The sequence below is a fragment of the Ictalurus punctatus genome, chromosome 17 (assembly GCF_001660625.3).
Source record: "Ictalurus punctatus breed USDA103 chromosome 17, Coco_2.0, whole genome shotgun sequence".
Lineage (NCBI taxonomy): Eukaryota > Metazoa > Chordata > Actinopteri > Siluriformes > Ictaluridae > Ictalurus > Ictalurus punctatus.
Genome location: NC_030432.2, coordinates 14,349,249 through 14,368,240, shown reverse-complemented (window position 1 = coordinate 14,368,240; position 18,992 = coordinate 14,349,249). Strand labels below are relative to the sequence as shown.

Here is an 18,992-nt window from a genome sequence, read left to right as displayed (position 1 = left end):
TAATTTTTATATTACATCTAAGTGCAGTTTTTATTATCAGAAATGCAATGCTTCTAAACTGTCTACACATATAGAAAATCCAGGGGAACTTGAAGTTCATATACTATTTAAACATGATTATGGGACATTAAAATAAAAATGTATTTAATGTGTTTTAATGTGCCTGTCATAGCACATAAATGTATATTGTATTGATTTTTTAAAAAGACTCCTAAATTGAGGTAAATAGCTATCTAAACCTTCTCAGAAGAAAGGTACTGTCCCATTCCAGTCAATTGCTGCTCCTTCCCATTTAGTCCTGATGGTCATCTCCACAGAGGGGAACCTCTTCTCAGGGTCTCCTTGACCGTCTCTGCTTTTAGCCTCCCAGTGATGAGAGTGTGTGTCTGAAACAAAGGATTCATTAATTTTTTTTTTAATTTTCTGCCTTCAGGGCTGGGGGTTCGATTCCCGACTCTGCCCTGTGTTCTCCCTGTGCTTCAGGGGTTTTTCTCGAGGTACTCCAGTTTCCCCCGACAGTCTAAAGCCATGTGTTGTAGGCTTACTGGCATCTCTAAATTGTCTGTAGTGTATGAATGAACCATGAACCATTGAACCATGTGCAACATCCGTTACGCTAGTTTGGTTCCCTTAAGTTAAAGTTAAGGAATTAAGTCAGACAGTATTGTGCAGGGTGAATAACATTACCTACGGTGAGCATTGCAGTATTGACTTGGGTTGGTTGGCCATTGTAGAAGTAGAGGTGGAACAGATGCTCCATCTTCCAGTCAGACAGCAGAGATCGGTTTGGACTAAATAAAACGCTGTAGGTGCCATTGATGTTGCAAACCCAAACAGGCAGTTTGGGTGTCTTCAACATGCTTCCCACCTGAGGCAGAAGTCATTAGGCACAGAATTACTGGGTTTGAAGGCTTTCAATGATCGACCTTTATGTACAGTATAATAAGCTTCCCATAGGGCTTACAGCAGGCAGACTGGCATGTTCCGCTTGTTCTCGGCTCCAGTGTAGGTATCCCACATTGCTCCGACTCAGAATTCCATGGAGAGGTTGGTCAAGTGTGTTGCCATGCTCATCACATGATGACTTCCCGTTAAAGACGTTAGGACTGGCACGGCCGGTCAACAACAGGTTCAAAAGAGCCTAATAAATAGTTAGGTTTCAGTCACCGGCAATCATTAGCAGGTGTTCAATCACACAAACAAAATATTCTGTTTAAGCTAAAACCATGTCTTTTTCCTGAAAAAAGTCAAGAAAACATGAATATCACTTAAATATATTAAATACTGCATACAACATTTTTTCTTACAGAGATACGATTTGCTTACCTGGCGACAAACAAAGTTGCCCAAGCCAAATTGTAAGAGATGAGTCGTGCTGAAATCCAGGTCTTCTTGCAACCTTGGATAGTTAGAGGGGAAATTCTCAAGTAAACCTTCAAAGGCAAATATGATTATTTGACTAAATTCAAAGTTTCAAAGGAGATATTTTCACTTGCTAAGGTATTATTATTGCAGTGCAGGACATTCTGTTCTTGGAAAATAATCAACTTCATGTGGTAACAGTTACTTTGCTTCATATTTGGCCACATCATACTAACCTGTTGTTGATTATTATCTTATAACAGCAAGCCCATCATGTTTTATTCCTTACATATTACACTAAAGGAGAGTAGAACTGAGCAAAAGGTATCTTTAGCATTTCAGACCTGTTTTTATGTGTGATCTAATCATCAGGGAACAATTATCCCTAAACTCTAAAATGTAAAAAAAAAAAAAAAAAAATTGCATGCTGCTTTTTGTCAGGTCACTCCCATTATATAATGTGTTCTTTCAGGGTAAATCTGGGGTGTGTGTGTGTGTGGGGGTGGGTGGGTGGGGGGGGTGTATCAGGCATCCCCTCAATGATTGATAAAAATTACTAACTTACCTAATAATCGACCTTGAGAAGATCAAGCTATACAGAAAGAGAATGACTCCATGGCTTCCCTCCTCATTGAACTTACAGGATAAGAATAGATATGCACTATATTTGATTAATACTGACAGCTAACAAATAAAATATCCATTAATTCACTTTGCAAAAATGTATACAAAATGTGTCCTTAAATACTCACACACTGAATATGTTCATATATAAATTTTGTCACTTCTTCTTTCTCTTTAAAGGTGAATATCTGCAACTATAAAAGAAAGTTTGACCCAAACAAATTACTTAAACTTTCACAGTATACTTTGGGTATAGTGTGTGACTCAGAGGCCATATGTGGTTTGAGATTGATACCGGACACTGCATGGTAAACAGTACCCGCTCTGTGAAGTTGTCCAGTTTGTAGTCCAGGTGGGGGGTGAAGCAGCGATCTGGCGTAACCAAGGAGACGGTGGCAGTACGCTCCTCACCAGCTGTCCATAAAATATCAGCCAAAGCAGCAGCCAAAGCCCTCTCCTGCTCTTTCTCCCCAACCTCCAACAGACTAAAACACACAACAAACAAGAACAACCGTTATGACTAATAATTTCTTTCACTGTATAATTTAGATCACACAGCTGAGGACAAAACATGACTCTTTCCTCACCTCTCTATTCCACAGCACTCTGTGCTTAAAGGCTGTGAGAAAAGCAGGTATTTGATAATGTGCGCCTGGACTGCTATCTGAATGGAACGGGCTCCACCCTGCAAAATGAAGGGTTCAGCAAGCTATAAATTGCTATGGTTTTGAGGACCTCTTGCCCTGCACAGCTTTTAGCTAATTGTTAAAGGAAATATCCAAGCTAAATAATAACACAAAATATAAAAAAAATATAATATAAAAAATATTTTTAGATTGAAATAATTGTGATGTGTTTAGTAATTCTGGTGCTGATCAGTTACTTGGTGCTGTATTTTTGTTAGGATGTTACGGGGGAAATTGCTAGCGCAACAATATTAAACATAAAGGGATAACAGTGTTTAATTAGAATTTCAATAGAAGAAGTAGTGGAGACAGCAAAAACTGGACTTTCAGAATGCAATGCAGCTATACAATAAAGCTACACTACGTTATGGCAGAGACTCAGCACAGCTAATATCTATTAGATGACAGGCACGATAGAGTTGACAGTAGTATTATCATGAAATTAATGATTAATGATAATTGAAGCCTGATCTTTTTTTTAACAGCGTGTACAACTGAGGAGGTGAGTGAGCTAGACTAGTAGAGCTACTAGAGCTAAAGCACTGCTGCATTGCTCTCTTTAGGTAGAGATGAAGTAAGGGCTAATTTCCACTATCAGCAAGTAGTCAACAGCATTGTGAGTTGTGTAGGAAAGTGTTAACCAAAATGACAGTACACCAACATGTTGCAGAAAGAAGTTCAAACTAAAAAGGAACTCAGAATTTCCTTACAAAATAAGTCTTGGATGCCATTGAAGATCACGTCAATTCTAAAGATTAATATCCAAGTAATTCAGGGTGGATTTTTTCATTAAGACCTAGCCTAGGAAACACTGAATCATGCTAGCCAGTTTCAGAACCCCTGACTATTGCATACACTGTTAGTAGGTCTATTATTTGCTACTACATACAGTAGCTTATATTCACTGTGTGCACTACAGGGTGTCCCAAAAGTCTCCATACATAGGGGACATTAACACTTTTTAGCAAAATGTCATCCAAAATTTTTCATACTTAGTTTATATTATATATTTTTTAAGAATGCCTTTAACAAAAGAAGAACGTATTGAAATTGTTCTCATGGCTGGATCGGGAAGCTGTCACAAGGCTGTGATGGACTTTTAACAGGAAACATCAGTGAACATCAGTGGATAAATTCAACAAAACAGACTTCATGTGAAAACTGTAATTGTAACTGAATTTCCTGGTTACACAATTGCACTATTGTAGGCCATGTAGTACACAGTTACAGAATTTATTTATATTTGCACTATCTGTTGTCACCCAGATGTGTATGGGTTCCATTTTGAATTAGTTCCTCTCAAGGTTTCTTCCTCATATCATCTCAGGGAGTTTTTCCTTGCCACCATCGTCTCTGGCTTGTTCACTGTTCATCAACAATGTCCATTGTTACAAACTCTATGCAAATAAAACTGAATTGAATTGAACATGGCAACCACATCACAAATGTCACTTATTAACAAATTCAAAAAGACTGGAAGTGTTGCGGACTGACCGAGAAGTGGACGTCCACAAACATCCACTGACAATGGCACAATGTGGTGTTGGCATACATAGTCCCTATGTAAAGAAACTTTTTGGACACACTTTAGTATAGCAATAACCTGATTCTGACAAAGTACAGTGCTATGTAAAAGTATTTCTTCTGTTTTTGTGTATATCTCATACTAAATTGTTTCAGAAATGAAAACAAATTCTAAGATAAAACAAAGGCAACCTGAGTAAACACAAAATACAGTTTTTAAATGATGGTTATTTATTGAAGCAAAAAACGTTATCCAATACCAAATAGGCCTGTGTGAAAATGTATTTGCCTCCGTAGTTACTAATTCCCCAAATCTATGAAACTGCATTCATAATGGGGTTCAGCTGGACTAGACGCAACCAGGCCTGATTACTGCAAAACCTGTTCAATCAAATCAACACTTAAATAGAAATTTTTCAACAGCATGAAGTTGGTTAAAAGGTCTTACCCAGTAACACACTATGCCAACGTTCCAGAAGTGATGACAAAGAATGTGATTGAAATACATCAGTCTGGGAGGGTTACACAGTTATTTCAAAGGCTCTGGGACTCCAAAGAACCACAATTATCTCCAAATGGAAAAACTCTGTACAGTAGTGAACCTTCCGAGAAGTGGCCGACCTTACAAAATTCCTTCAAGAGCACAGCAACTACTCATCCAGGAAGTCACAAAAGAGCCAAGGACACCATCAAAGGAACTTCAGGCCTCTCTTGCATCAATAAAGGTCACTGTTCATGACTCCACTATCAGAAAGACACTGGGCAAAAATAGCTTCCATGGAATAGTGGCAAGGTGAAAACCACTGCTAACCCAGAAGAACATTGAGGCTCGTCTGAATTTTGCAAAAGCACACCTTGATGATCCTCAAACCTTTTGGGAGAATGTTCTGTGGATGTGTCAAAAGTGGAACTGTTTGGAAGACAGATGGGGTGCAGTAATTGAAGGAAACATGAATTCTGCTCTCTGCCAGAAAATCCTAAAGGAGAATGTCCGGTCTTCAGTCCATAATTGAAACTCAAGCACAACTGGATTATGCAGCAAGACAGTGATCCAAAGTAGAGGAGTAAGTCCACCTCTGAATGGCTCAAGTCCTGACTTGAACCAATTGAAATGCTGTGGAAGAACCGTAAAAAGGCAGTTCATGCGTGAAAACCCTCCAGGGTGGCTGAAATAAAGCAGTTCTACAAAGAAGAGTGGGCAAAAATTCCACCACAGTCCTGTGAAAGACTAATCTCCAGTTATCAGAAGCATTTGGTTGCAGGTATTGCTACTAAAGGTGGCACAACCAGATTTTAAGTTTAAGGGGGCAATTAAGTTTTTCACATTGGTGATAGGTGTTGGATAACCATATTGTGTGTTTACTCAGGTTGCCTTTGTTTTATGTTGTATTTCGTAAAACTATTTAGTATGATGTACACAAAAACAGAAGAAATCAGAAATACTTTTTCACAACACAATATATTCCATGAAAAGAGAATGTTTGAATACAGAAATCCCATTTATAGCACAATCTGGTCAAAGTCACAAAATCTCTCTTTTTTTTTTTTTTTTTTTTTTTTTTTTTTTTTTTTTTTTGTTAATGGCACCACATCTGGTTCAGAAAATTCATGAATAATATTTCCAGCTGCCACTGATCCCTGACCAATTTAATGTTATAATGCATTTGAAAACTGCTGGTCCTACATAATCATAAAAGGAAATATTGTTTCATGTACAATACCTCATGGCTGACCATTTTTCATACAAATAAGAAACAGCAACCACCTCTAGACACCTGAACTGAAATATGCAACTGATCTTTAGATAAGTTATTCAGTAATGTTTTCAGTCACATCTAACAAGATGATCAGTGACATGAACAGGCATGAACAGAGTTAGACTGGTTAATCCTAGAGGAGAAGAGTTAATCTACTTCTGGAATATTGGAATACAGCCTTTCTTCACTTATGTACAATATATATACAATCAGCTAAGTAATGCGATTGATTACAGGAACATGGAAGTAGTCCAACATTCCATCTCAGTGAGATATATAACCTTCTGTCTATGTTTACATGTACATATATTGAATAAGGAGTCAAGACAGTCTGAAAGCCCTGAATGAGTAACGACTTGCATCACAAAACAGCACCAATGTGTTTGCTTCAATGCACAGCCAATGTTTCACAATGACTTTTTCAAGATTCACATTTGAAGCCTGTGGTCTGAATACAAGAGGACGTCCACAGACACAAATCTCGGACTATAAAGGAGATTGAAAAGTTAATGTAAATGTCCAAGTGTCTACAATCTTGTTAGACGTTAAGGAAAGAGCTTGTTTCAGGGGAGGTTTCACCAAATATTAATTGTAATAACTAAACAGATCATTTTAAAAGCAGTGTCATGGATAAAAATTCCATTCATAAAAAATGGTTATGGGTGAAAAAATACTACATAACATTCCTTTATGTTCAAAATATCAACCATTGCATTGAGTGATGTATTATCTTTTGCTGGTTTTTATGGAGTGTCAGTAATTCTGGAGTTAAATTTACCATTTTTTGCCAATTAACATAATAAGCATATATATATATATATATATATATATATATATATATATATATGTGTGTGTGTGTGTGTGTGTGTGTGTGTGTGTGTGTGTGTGTGACAAAACAACACTACAAATTTTATAGACAAAATTTTATAGACAAAATTATAATGTGGTCTTGGTCATTAAGAAGTTGCCCATTAGATGTTAGAAGTTGCCCATTGCACTTGAATACCAGAACACAATACTTTATTAATTGTCCATTTGATAGAGAGATTGTATAAAAGTACTCACTCTTTCTGCCTCCAAAGCATAGGACAGGTTTGAATATGGCTCCCGGAACTTAAAGAAGGATTTCTTCCACTCATAATTAAAGATGTGTAATGTGTTTCCAAACAAAATCTTCCTCAGACTCTGTATGAGAAAAAAAATCAGACAGGCCTCATTGTAACTAAGTGTACTACAAAATCCTCACTGACACACTCTCCCTCTATGGAAGTACATTAATGAATCATTCAAAGTCTTGCTGTAAGACATGGACACAGGGAGGTCCACTAGAATTATGTAACACACTAATTTTTTTATAACTCACCATGGCAAGTTCAGGTGAAACTGGTTGTCCACCCAGACTGGGAGAGACAGCTAGTGCACGAGGGATGGAGTAGGGCACCATCAGCAGGTTGGCACTGCTGTGAAATGAATGGGCTGAAGGACATCGAGAAACATCCTCGATTTCTTCCTCAGGTTTAAGCCTCTCAAGAGGTCTCTATAAGGAGTCAGAGAGGAAAAAAGAAATAGAGTTAAGAAATGGAAAACATGTCCACAAAGAACACTGCTCCAAGAAGATTGTTAACTGCAACTGTGTAAAAAGAACCAATGGATTAAAATTGGAATATGATGTCCAACATCACAGAGAATTCTGTTTTGTTCTCTCTCATGGGCTCCCTCTCTCATATCATCTCAGATAGTTTATAACTTCCACAGAGATGTTGCATAATGGCATAAAATCCAAAAGCAAATCCAGACACACACAAAGCATCAGTTCCATGACATGAGCCAACATTTCCTGTATCGGCAGCAGATCACTCACATCCTGGTTTCTCTTCACTTCCTCTTGAAGCAGTTCAATGTATCCAAGCCTGGAGGGCTGCAGTGTGCTGATGCTCTGGAACAGCTGCTTATAATCTTCCATTTCAGGGCCTACATGCATCTGGCAATTGTGCCAAAATACACTTTCACACATAGTTCCATGAATTGGTCTGATGAGTATGAGGAAAACAGAGGAAAAAGCAGCTGACAAGCCAGAGCAGTCACGTCTAGACCTCTTGCAGTGGCCCCAGGTTTTTCAGGGGATATCAGGTTAAGGAGAGCAGAACTCACTTACACACATGCACTTGCACACACACATTAACACACAGCATCCCTCTGGTCAGACACAAATGATATACAGTTACCTGAGAACGCAGGTCTTGGGTTATCATGTTCTCCCACATAAGCAAAACTCAAATACAAATGTGCTTCACACTTGATTGGTTGCCATCTAGTGAAGACAAATAAAAATGATAGACTTACTTTTTCAAAACAGTCTTGTAGTTCCAACCTGCAAGTTAAAACATGAAACCTAAATATGTGACACTTTATTGGGTACACCTAGATTACACATATGTTCATTGCCCCTTTTATCAGGTATACCTACCATAGCGGTACACAATTATAAAATTACTAACTGTTGTCCATACAGTGCAATACACAATTTCTCAGTCCTACTGTATTCCATCTCATCTGTTAATGAATAGACACCACGGCAGAACCACCGCTGACAGGTTATTTTCATGGAAGCCCATTGTGACAATACGAGTGACACTGACATGTGTGGCACTGTTACAGGCATATCAAGCACAGAAGCACTGCAGGGCTTTTGAATGTCAATGTCACTCCAGTGCTGAGAACCACCCAGAAATAGAGCTAATGGTCCAATTAAGGTTGGATCCATTGAAGGAAGGAACAGAGGACAGTTGATAAATTCGCAGTGATGACCTACACACAGTAACTGTATGCAGTATGGTAGGTTTACTTAATAAATTGGTCAAAAAATATTTGTATACGGTATGTGTACCTAACAAACTGGCAGCTCAGTGTATTTATAAAAATGCCACAACAGGCATCTCACCCCCGAGCGTCAAATATTTCCCTCCATTTGTCCAGCTCTGCTATCTGACTCAGAATGTCATCCAGGTCTGTGTTCTTGTCACCGGCCTGCTCCAGCCCGTTCTCCATCTGTAGATGACAGACATACCGCACACGCATTCAGGCTCACCTGCTATATGGTTGCGAGCGCAGGAAGCTCTATGAATGTTTCAGTGAGGCCATTGTTGCTGGAGGAAGCCTGAGCTTTTTTTCTCCCAGAGGAATACTGCATCGGTATACCTGTTATGCAACCATGACTGTTTACTAAGGTACACTACACTACAACTGTAATATACATAATTTATATATTTGGCGATGATTAGGCCTACTTAGTAATAGGGAATAGTGGGATTATAAATCATTACTCATCTACAGCTGTATACTGTAAAGTCAAATAGTACAAACAGGTGTGTCGAAAGGATGTTCAGTACGAGCGGCATAGTCTTTATGAATGTAGCAGCAGTTCTTAGAAGAAGAAGAAGAAGAAGAAGAAGGAGAAGAAGAAGAAGAAGAAGAAGAAGAAGAAGAGGAAGAAGAAGAAGAAGAAGAAGAAGAAGAAGAAGAAGTCTTTATTTGTCACATATACAGTACATTATAGCACAGTGAAATTCAGAGCTCAGGGTCAGTCATGTTTCAGTGTCCCTGGAGCAGATAGGGATATGGGCCTTGCTCAAGGGCCCACCATTGCAGCTTATGTACAAGTCTACAGTATCCAGATGAGATTCAACTGAATAAATGGTTTCCACCGAAATCTTTATGGTATCTATGTGAGACATTTCACAAGAGCAGAAAGTAAATGGCAAGTGCAGAAATCTCAAAACTGAAGTATGAAGATGTTGCAGAGCATCAGAATGAATCACACCACCATCAGAATGAATCACACGCCAATCCCCATAGCTCGTCCCCCAAAATTACCCTTAAATTACACTAGTACAGACACTTCTGTAGAACCGAATTTTCGGGATTGGCAGAAGAACTAGTAATAGGTCAGCTTCTTACTCTAAACTCAGTGAAATGAGTCCAAAATATAACTGCATCAGGCAGGAATTCACAGCCGTCATCCCAAACTTCTCTCTGAGCAGTGAGCACAAACTGAGCTGTGTTTTAGGGGAACATGAAGGAAATGTGGGTGGCAGCTATGTTCATATTCACTCTTCATCATATAAGAAACACAAATCACCTGTAATCTAATCCAATCTAATCGAATTCTATCACTGTCTATTATAATTCACGTGTGTGTGTATGTGTGCATGTATGTTTGTATACACACACACACACACACTCACACACACACACACACATATATATATATATATATATATATATATATATATATATATATATATATATAGAGAGAGAGAGAGAGAGAGAGAGAGAGAGAGAGAGAGAGAGAGAGATACAACGATACAACAGTCATGCCAATAAAGTACACTGTGAATTGTGATCTTCCGGTTTCACCGATCTGAAAGGTCTGGGAGTTTTCATTGTTTGTAATGTGACTGGCATTTTTAAAAAATGTCTGGGAGTCGATTCCTAAAAGAGTCGAGTCCCCGGGTCTTATGGCACCAGTGTTGGGGACTCGAGAGTCGATTGCAAAGCTTTGGAATTGATTCCACACAGACTGGAATTAATTTCGGGACAAGGTGAGCAAGTATAAATTCCGTTACCACTGTCTGACAGAGGCCTCTCTACACACCATAGACCTCATTAGTTTGATAGTATTTCATTTTGGAGAGACAAGGAAATACTTTTTTTAATAGGCTACTTAAAGGATTTCCTTTCCTTTGTGTTTACAGGAACAGGCTTCACCACAGTTAGTTAAGCGTTAGCCTTTCGTTACTTTTAAAGACTCGTTGTTGGCATGACCGGAAATGACATGTTCCTGCGAAATACCTTTTGAATTAGCTACATAAATGCGTTTGCTGCGGTTAGAATCACCCATGGTTCATATTAAAAGTCTATATATATATATATATATAGCGTTAGGTTTGAAGAGTAATGAAGCAGTAGAGCAGCTCAAAGGCGCCATCTTGTGGTCACATCATCTGTTCCACGGATCCCCGAGGTCATTCTGCATTTATAGTTAAAATGATCATTTCGCTAAAATAAAACTGACATGTGACTAAAGACATAGGCTTATGTAAGCACGTTTGTGCCCCCTCATGAGCACGACGACGACATTTTTTTTTTTTTTTAAACAGATTTGATTCAAAATAAGCTAGAAAAAATACACTTAAGTTCTGTGGTGAAAATGTATAAAATGTATAAAATAACAACATACTGCAGTCTGTGTATAGACATTTCTCCTTCAGATTGGATCAGTGTTTTCCAAATATGAGACATTCAGGATATGAATTTAATTAACATTTTTGATTCTATACAGCATCAGTATTACTTATTGTTGTTTTTGTTGTTACTTTGTAGGCGACAAATAAAGTTGTACACTCGCTATTTTCCAAAGACGTTTTCAAACTACAGTTCTACAAAGCTGTTTTAATTCAGATGTTCAAAACAAATTGAGTTCATTTGTGGTGATGTGTTAGGAATGGAAAAACAAACAAACATGGAAGCTGAATATGTTTTCTGTAGGGCCTATTCATATATAAACATATGTCTTTTCAACTTGAAAAAGAAATTATAATTATTTGTAATTATAATGATATGGCATGATAGGATTTAAGTGACACAAATCTTAATTTTGTATATTTAGCCATTATGATTATGATCCCTAGCTATGTGCCTGAATCTTTTATGTTAATGGTAAATCTACAGTGTTTTTATAGTGGGTAATATAGAAGTAATCTTTATCTTCTGAACATGCAGTATTACAGAGATAAAAAATAATTTTTTTAAAAAGGCCTACCTTTTTCTTCCCTTCATGTTTAGTGAGAGGCTGACGTCGTAGTTTTTTTTTATGACTTTTTGCAAACATACCTAACCTGAAGTTCTAACTTATAAAAACCACAACCCCTTTTAATCTGTATCAGCCAAACTCAACCCCCTTTTAATCTGTATCAGCCAAACTCAACCCCCTTTTAATCTGTATCAGCCAAACTCAACCCCCTTTTAATCTGTATCAGACAAAATCAACCCCCTTTTATTCTGTATCAGACAAACTCAACCTCCTTTTATTCTGTATCAGACAAACTCAACCCCCTTTGAATCTGTATCAGACAAACTCAACCTCCTTTTATTCTGTATCAGACAAACTGCGGAAAGTGGAATTGACCACTTCAGTTAGTATGGTGCTCCTTTCTTCTGATAGTGGGTGGAGTCATTTAAAGTGTTAAGACCTCCACAACAGTGCAGATTTTCCATTATCTAATCTTTTATTGATGTGAACTGATGTGAATAGTGTACACACTAATTAAATACACACTACTTTGTCATATGGTTGTGAATGATCTTTTTCAATCTTAAAATGTAAATTGCATTTACATACATAAGACACACTTCAAATCTGGCGAGATTTAACACTCAGCTTTTGAGATAATGCTGTAACTCTATGCCAGTTAAAGTGGAGAGATTGTTAATATCTTGTCTGTTAATTTGTTTAGGAATGATCAAACATTTGTATTTGGACAGCTCACCATTATTAGTGGTGCATGTAATAAAATATTATTGAGTTTAAAACCAATTGGGTGTTTGATTTTCAGTAGAGATAGATATAGTACAGTAATTTGACACATTAAAGAACAAAAAGGAACCATAAGAGGACGCTAAAGCACTCCTAAATTATTTTCACTTTCTTTATTATCAAGAAACCCAAAGCTGTGGGGGAGCAACTGGAGAGCCATTGGTTGTAAATGGTTGCATTTTATCTATTTATTTTTTGTAAAGATTTGAAAGGGCCACTTTGAGATAACTAAATAATTTAGCTGTACACATATCACAGATTTAGATGGTGCTTAAACTCTGAAAAATCATTACATACAGAATGACATTTTATTTAAAGTGTGAATAATGTAATCAAGAGAAAGAAAACACCAGCTGAAACTGGAAGGTTACATTTATATAAACTCGTACCAAGTAGAGGCTATAAAATGTTTAAGTAAATGTACATAATATGCATTATCTCAGTAACAATTCGTTTGTTTTCAATTTTAACAAAAATCCCTCTTCAAACCCCCAGTTTATAAGTGGTGCAACTGGCATGTCACATATCTGCACATGTGAAGATAACAAACACTCATTAATATGTACCCTGTATGTGGTTACAGATGTACAGTGAGCACTGCCACTGTTTCTGATGTTTCGTCTGGGCTTTAATCATTGCTATTATACCATACAGTTCGGGCATTCTATCCTATTTGTAATGATATCAAATTAGATTAATTCCATTTTTAAAGTATAATTTGACCATTAACATTCACAACTCCCTTCATGATAACCAATGCACAGGGTTACAGTGAACATTCTTTCTTATAATTGAATGCTATTCAGGATTGTTGGCACATCTAAGAAGGGGTATATACACTCATAATATACAAATAAAAAGCTTTTACAAATAAATTAACCAATGTGTAGTGTAATGTTACTTAGAATCTAAAAGATGCATGTACTATGGAAAAATAAACAGTTTTGGTGCTGGTGACACAAAGCTGAGCTGACCCATTTCTGCATTTCAACAGGTATTTAAAATACTGAGATGGCAGTTAACAGAATGCGTAATCAGGAGTCCAGTTGAAAGACTGAGTCCCTCCACTAGCCTCCCCACAATGAGGTAAGGCTCATCTCTCACACACACATACACACAGCCAGGACCCTTTCCAAGTCTGTTCCTCTTCGGAAAGTGAAAAATGCAACTAAAGAGGCTCGGATGTGGCATCTATTCAGCTGTAAACAAATCAGAACAACAGATGGTGCAAGATGCGAGGCTAATAGCCGTTGTAGGATATCACATCCAGGGGGTGGTTAATGTACAATAGAGTTGGTCTGGTCAGTACATGAGATCAGCTGCACCCGTGCTGGCATCTGACTCTTTGGCCTCCTGGAAGGGAAACTGGATGCCCGCTAGGCGGATCAGAAGGATGTTAAGGCCATGCACAAGGAAGACTATGAATATGAGCCAGAAAGTGCGGTCGAACGCCTCACTGTGTGTCTTGTAGACAAAAGTGCCCTCTTTGTAGTTAGCGATCTTCTCAGATAGATGATGCAGTTTGACCTCAGATGCATAGAGGATTAGGATGAGACAGCTGCACAGACCTGCACAAGGGGACAAGCTTTGTGGTTAATGGAAATTTACAACTGGGTTTTACGAACCTTGATAGCACATACTTTAATTGTGCTTTTGATTATATACAGTAAATTAGATGTAATATTATGTCATTTTTTCTGTCCTAATTTGCTGTCCAAACAGTCTTAATTCTTACTTCTTAATGGGAACAGGTGACGGATTAAACAGGTCATTGTAATGCTACTGTCCGTCAGCATATGATTCACAGAGACATCTGACACTAGAGATGGGTTGGCCAGTTGGACAGAGTGCAAATTTCCATGCTTTTATTTATTTATTATGCAAGCCAATCCCAAGCCTCTCTAAAAGGTACACAAAACATGTTTTGGGGTATGGAAAAATAAATTATAGTGGCTCAGATTCACATTAATGAATTTCAAAAGCCTTTTCGTCAAGTATTTGTGTGTGTGTGTGTTTGTGTCTTTGTGCAGGCAGGGGTTGGTGGGAGGGACACGGTACAATAACAGATAAATCAAGGCTTTCAGATGACAAAAATTATTTGTGTGTCTGTGTGCAGGCTCACAGCTGATCAGGTTCCACAGGTAAAGGCCTAAAGGTCCGTGCAGCGTCTCATATGGATTTCCAAAGGCATTGTACATGAAGAAAGCAGAGCACACAGATGAGAAGAGGATGAGCACTGCACAGACGATGATGATGCTCACATGCAGACTAGCTGGGATCACATCCACCAGGTCAGGAAAAACTATACAGAGTAAGAAGAGCATAATATCAATATATTCACAAATCAAAATATAGCCTAATGTAAATTCTCTTTCCCTAAGGACATTTCATGTAGTGGAGCCAGAAAAGAAAGGCAATATTTTCAAGCAAGTTAATGGAAGTTAAGTAATTCATTAAGTAGTATTCTGCTTTATGTATTGTATATTTAATGTGAACAGTTATTTCATGGTATTTAATAGAAGCTTATGAAAGATATATTGTAGACCTATGCTACTTATTCTGGGTGAACAATGAGACTCAAAAATACTCTTTGTTTGGATACAAGTATTTGAGTAAATGTGAGAAATACTGTATTTTATTATGCTCTAAAAAAAAAAGTAAGGTTCCATTAGGGAACCACTGGGGGATCTCACTGAAAGAACCATACAATTTTTCAAGTACATTTGAAGCAAGATTCTTAGAGGCACTTTTAAGGGTTCAGACAAAGAAGAAGCCCTAAAGGATCATTCCTAAAGGTTTTTACAGATTAAATTTCTACCTGGGCTAAACATTCCAAAAATAGATTAATACTGACACATGCCCAGATCACTAGACTTAAATAAGTCAATGCAATGTTGTTCAGTGAGACTGGGTATGCGAAACCTCTCAAATTTGGGCTTGTTCCTAATCTCATTAGTGAAAACAATTCATTAAGCCTAATAAGTCTAATAACAGTGGCACGTTTGAGAGCAAAATTGGTGAGAAACCATCCTTTTTCCGTACAGCTTATCCTACACGGCGTCACAGGGGGAGCCTGGAGCCTATCCCAGGGAACTTGGGGCACAAGGCATGGGACACCCTGGATAAGGTGCCAACCCATCATAGGGCACAATTGCACACACTTTCACACATTATGGACAATATGGAAATGCCAGTCAGCCTACAACGCATGTCTTTGGACTGGGGGACTACACCAGAGTACCCGGAGGAAACCCCCGAAGCATGGGGAGAACATGCAAACACACAGAGGTGCGAGGAAAACATGCTAACCACTAAGACATTGTGACCTCTGGTGAGAAACCAATCGCTACAAAAATTAAATGAATTCATGGTCACAATTCATACATTTTAAATGGAGGAGGTGTGTCTCTGTCCACATTACTATGGGGCATCCCCCAAAAGTTGGGTTGCCACTCAGTGTGATAAATTTTTTTCTGAATTATTGACAGAAACTGTTTTTTTTGTTTGTTTGTTTGTTTTAAATAAAAGCCTATAATGTTACTTTAAATATTACGTTTCCAATTGCGCTCATAGTTTCAGGGTCCCCATTTGATCGTGAGCTTTGGGTTTCTGTCTGTAGGGAGTTTTACATGTTCTCCCGATGTCTGTGTGGGTTCGTTTTGGGTTCTCGGTTTTCCTCACAGAGGATTAGGTGGATTTGCTCTAAATTCCCCTAGGAATGAATGAGTTTGTAAATGTATGTGTTGCACTGGGAGGACTAGCATGGCATCCGGGGTGTATTCCCACTTCACACCCAGTTTTCCTGGGGTAGACTCCAGAACAAGGATTAAGAGGTGAGGATGAATTAATTCATTTCTAGTTGTGTTGTGTTGGACTTTAATAGCTGAAGAATTTCAAAGCAATGTAAAGGATTTTTTATTTTATTTGCTTTTGCCATGCAGACCTGACAATGCTGGACGCAGAGGCGACCAGCTCGTGTATAAAAACAGTTTACTTAATTCTAAACCCATCAGGCTGCTGGTATTTGTGTATTTAACACAGAAGATCACATTTAACCCTCCTGTTTGCATGATTTCAGTGCTCATATTTAGATTATAGTTGACAGGTGATGAGGATTTTTTATTTATTTATTTATTTATTTTAATTGTTTTTTTTTTTTTTGCTGTGTTCCTCACTGCTGCCTGCACAACGCTGGGTGATAGTGAGAGGATGGAAGCCACAGCTTTATGGCTTTGGTATGAACTGGACACACACACTGCTATTATATTAAACAGTGTTGCAGGGTGTAGCTCAAGCCACTTAAACCCACGTGTTAAACCAGACCCAACAGTCAAAAGTACCCAGGTCTAAGAGGGAGAGAAAGAACAAAAATGTCCATATGGCCTATGCTACTTTTCATTTCGTTATCACAGGTGTACTGTAGTCTAGGTTTTTGGTTTCCACGCAGACCTGCGAGTTTTTAATGCCGTCAGAATGACACAGCTGCTTAGTTTACTTACAAGAGAAGGAGAAAGGTCTTCCCCCCAGTCCACACTGTTTCAGTCCTTGTCCATGAAAGAGGCCGTAGTTTAAGTTCCCGATGAATTTGTCCAGCTCAGATCCAGTCGCATTAACCAGCTGAGTGCCTGTTTTACACAGCACAGTCGCCTGTACCCAGTTCCTGCCTCCCATAGCAGCAACTACCATCAGCACACAGGCGAAACTCAGCACACCGGCCAGAGAGAACAACACTTTCTTCTGCATACTAGGTATCCTGCGCGGAAAAACACACTACACACACTGCACGCACACTACACACACTGCACGCACACTACACACACTGCACGCACACTACACGCACGCGCGCGCGCACACACACACACACACACACAAGGCAGCCTGGAGTCCTGCGCATTAAAGTAAGCAATACACACAACCACTTCCCTATATTAAAATAATAAATATCTGGCTACATGTTTCCTCTGGATAACTGTTTGGACACACACAGCGCGGTGTGTAAAATGTCGGCTCGGGGTTGAGTTACTGTTACTGTACGGTGATCGGTTTCTCCGTGTCTCCAGGTTACCGGGTTGAGTTTCTGCCAGAGGCGCACGGTGAGCTGCGCTCGTCTGCTCTGACCTTAACTTTAATTGGTTATTGGATGAAGACAAGTCATTTCGCATCTGTAAGCCGATGGGAAGCATAAATGTCACGTTCATGGTTTTACAGAGCGAATTATAGGCTGTGCATTTAAACCAAGACAAAATACACAGCCGACGTAGACCTACTGTGTAGTAGCTGTATAAACCTTAGTGTATTAATATTGAAGATAATAAACTATGATCATGTATATGGCCAGTGCAATTTTAACAGTCAAATAGCATTTTGTCTTCTCTTGCACGCCTGAATAGGGTGACTTAATTAATTTAACTTGTATTGACACAAAAAAATGGATTTTTGTATTGTTTGTGCAGAACACGTTTAATTTTCTGCTAAGATTTGTTAAATAATTTTTTTATATGCATTATCACTTTCTTGAAGTTGACAGAGAACGACAGCAAAAGGCAAATGTGTTTTGTCATAAGATGGTGTTATTTTGCAGCTTTTGATAGCCCATTTCCCAATGAATAATAAACTTAGGATATCTAAAGATTTTAAATCTACATTGAATAATATCGCTTGACAGTGTGATTCAAGAAATATCAGAGAATAATGCACAATAATCCAAACTGTATGAATATCCCGATTTAATAACAAACCTATGCAGTATTTTGCATGCCCTGTGTTTGCATGTGTATATATATATATATATATATATATGTGTGTGTGTGTGTGTGTGTGTGTGTGTGTGTGTGTGTGTATATATATATATATATATATATATATATATATATATATATATATATATATATATATATATATATATTTTATTATATGCTTTTACATCCTAGAATATCAGTGTTGTGATATATTAGATCACAAAATATTTTTCTGAGATATAATTTTTATTTAAATTATTTTTTTCATTTATATTGTGTTATAGTTATATCATATATTATAACTTATTGCATAAGTTATATTATAATTATTTGTTATATTATAACTTGTTGTATGTTATATTATAATTATATTATATATGATAGCTTATTGTATAAGTTATATTATCATAATAAAAACATGTTTTTTTAACATGCTGACTGAAAGGAGACAATTTGAGGTTGAAGTTTTGTACTTTATCTTTCAAATTGTTAAATGTTAACATTTTTTTCAGTTAAATATTAAAAAAAGGAAATTAAAATGTATTTTTATGTTTATATAAAATAAACATTTTTGTAGCAATTATATAAATCAATACATTAATCAATTATTTTTTTCAGCACTACTGTATTGCTGTCAGTTTACACAACATGTATCTAGGGTTAGGAATGCTTTTGAGAATCATGATATGATATATTTTTGTTATAT

General features: G+C 37.6%; 2 protein-coding genes and 1 long non-coding RNA gene across 3 annotated transcripts; 1 reads left to right on the top strand and 2 right to left on the bottom strand.

Annotated features, from left to right (window-relative positions):
• Positions 1 to 73: 73 nt before the first annotated feature.
• Positions 74 to 9,031, bottom strand: mindy4b (MINDY family member 4B). Its single transcript, XM_017491059.3, has 12 exons — positions 8,895 to 9,031; positions 8,297 to 8,324; positions 7,317 to 7,490; positions 7,019 to 7,138; positions 2,574 to 2,671; positions 2,306 to 2,471; positions 2,115 to 2,180; positions 1,928 to 1,998; positions 1,327 to 1,399; positions 965 to 1,141; positions 688 to 868; positions 74 to 386 (listed from the first exon to the last, which is right to left on the bottom strand). Exons 1-12 carry the CDS (start codon positions 9,029 to 9,031, stop codon positions 244 to 246), a joined length of 1,434 nt encoding a protein of 477 aa, XP_017346548.3. The 3' UTR covers positions 74 to 243.
• Positions 9,032 to 10,371: 1,340 nt separating this feature from the next.
• Positions 10,372 to 17,054, top strand: LOC108277974 (uncharacterized). Its single transcript, XR_001815206.3, has 4 exons — positions 10,372 to 10,554; positions 13,543 to 13,634; positions 14,665 to 14,839; positions 14,930 to 17,054. It is a non-coding gene; the product is annotated as an uncharacterized LOC108277974 (long non-coding RNA).
• Positions 12,835 to 17,291, bottom strand: clrn1 (clarin 1). Its single transcript, XM_017491058.3, has 3 exons — positions 17,048 to 17,291; positions 14,671 to 14,850; positions 12,835 to 14,116 (listed from the first exon to the last, which is right to left on the bottom strand). The coding sequence occupies exons 1-3, from the start codon at positions 17,289 to 17,291 to the stop codon at positions 13,851 to 13,853; spliced, it is 690 nt and encodes a 229-aa protein (XP_017346547.1). The 3' UTR covers positions 12,835 to 13,850.
• Between the last annotated feature and the right edge of the window lie 1,701 nt (positions 17,292 to 18,992).

Bases quoted from the DNA above. Each gene is read 5' to 3' on its own strand.
- mindy4b (XM_017491059.3), bottom strand. From the start codon at position 9,031: ATGCGTGTGCGGTATGTCTGTCATCTACAGATGGAGAACGGGCTGGAG. The intron at 7,139-7,316 runs GTGAGTTATAAA...TTTCTCATACAG, and splicing joins TTTCACCTGAACTTGCCATG to AGTCTGAGGAAGATTTTGTT. The intron at 387-687 runs GTAATGTTATTC...CCTTTGTTTCAG, and splicing joins TACTGCAATGCTCACCGTAG to ACACACACTCTCATCACTGG.
- clrn1 (XM_017491058.3), bottom strand. From the start codon at position 17,291: ATGCAGAAGAAAGTGTTGTTCTCTCTGGCCGGTGTGCTGAGTTTCGCC. The intron at 14,851-17,047 runs GTAAGTAAACTA...TACTCTGTATAG, and splicing joins AAGACCTTTCTCCTTCTCTT to TTTTTCCTGACCTGGTGGAT. The intron at 14,117-14,670 runs GTGAGCCTGCAC...CCCCTTGTGCAG, and splicing joins CCTGTGGAACCTGATCAGCT to GTCTGTGCAGCTGTCTCATC.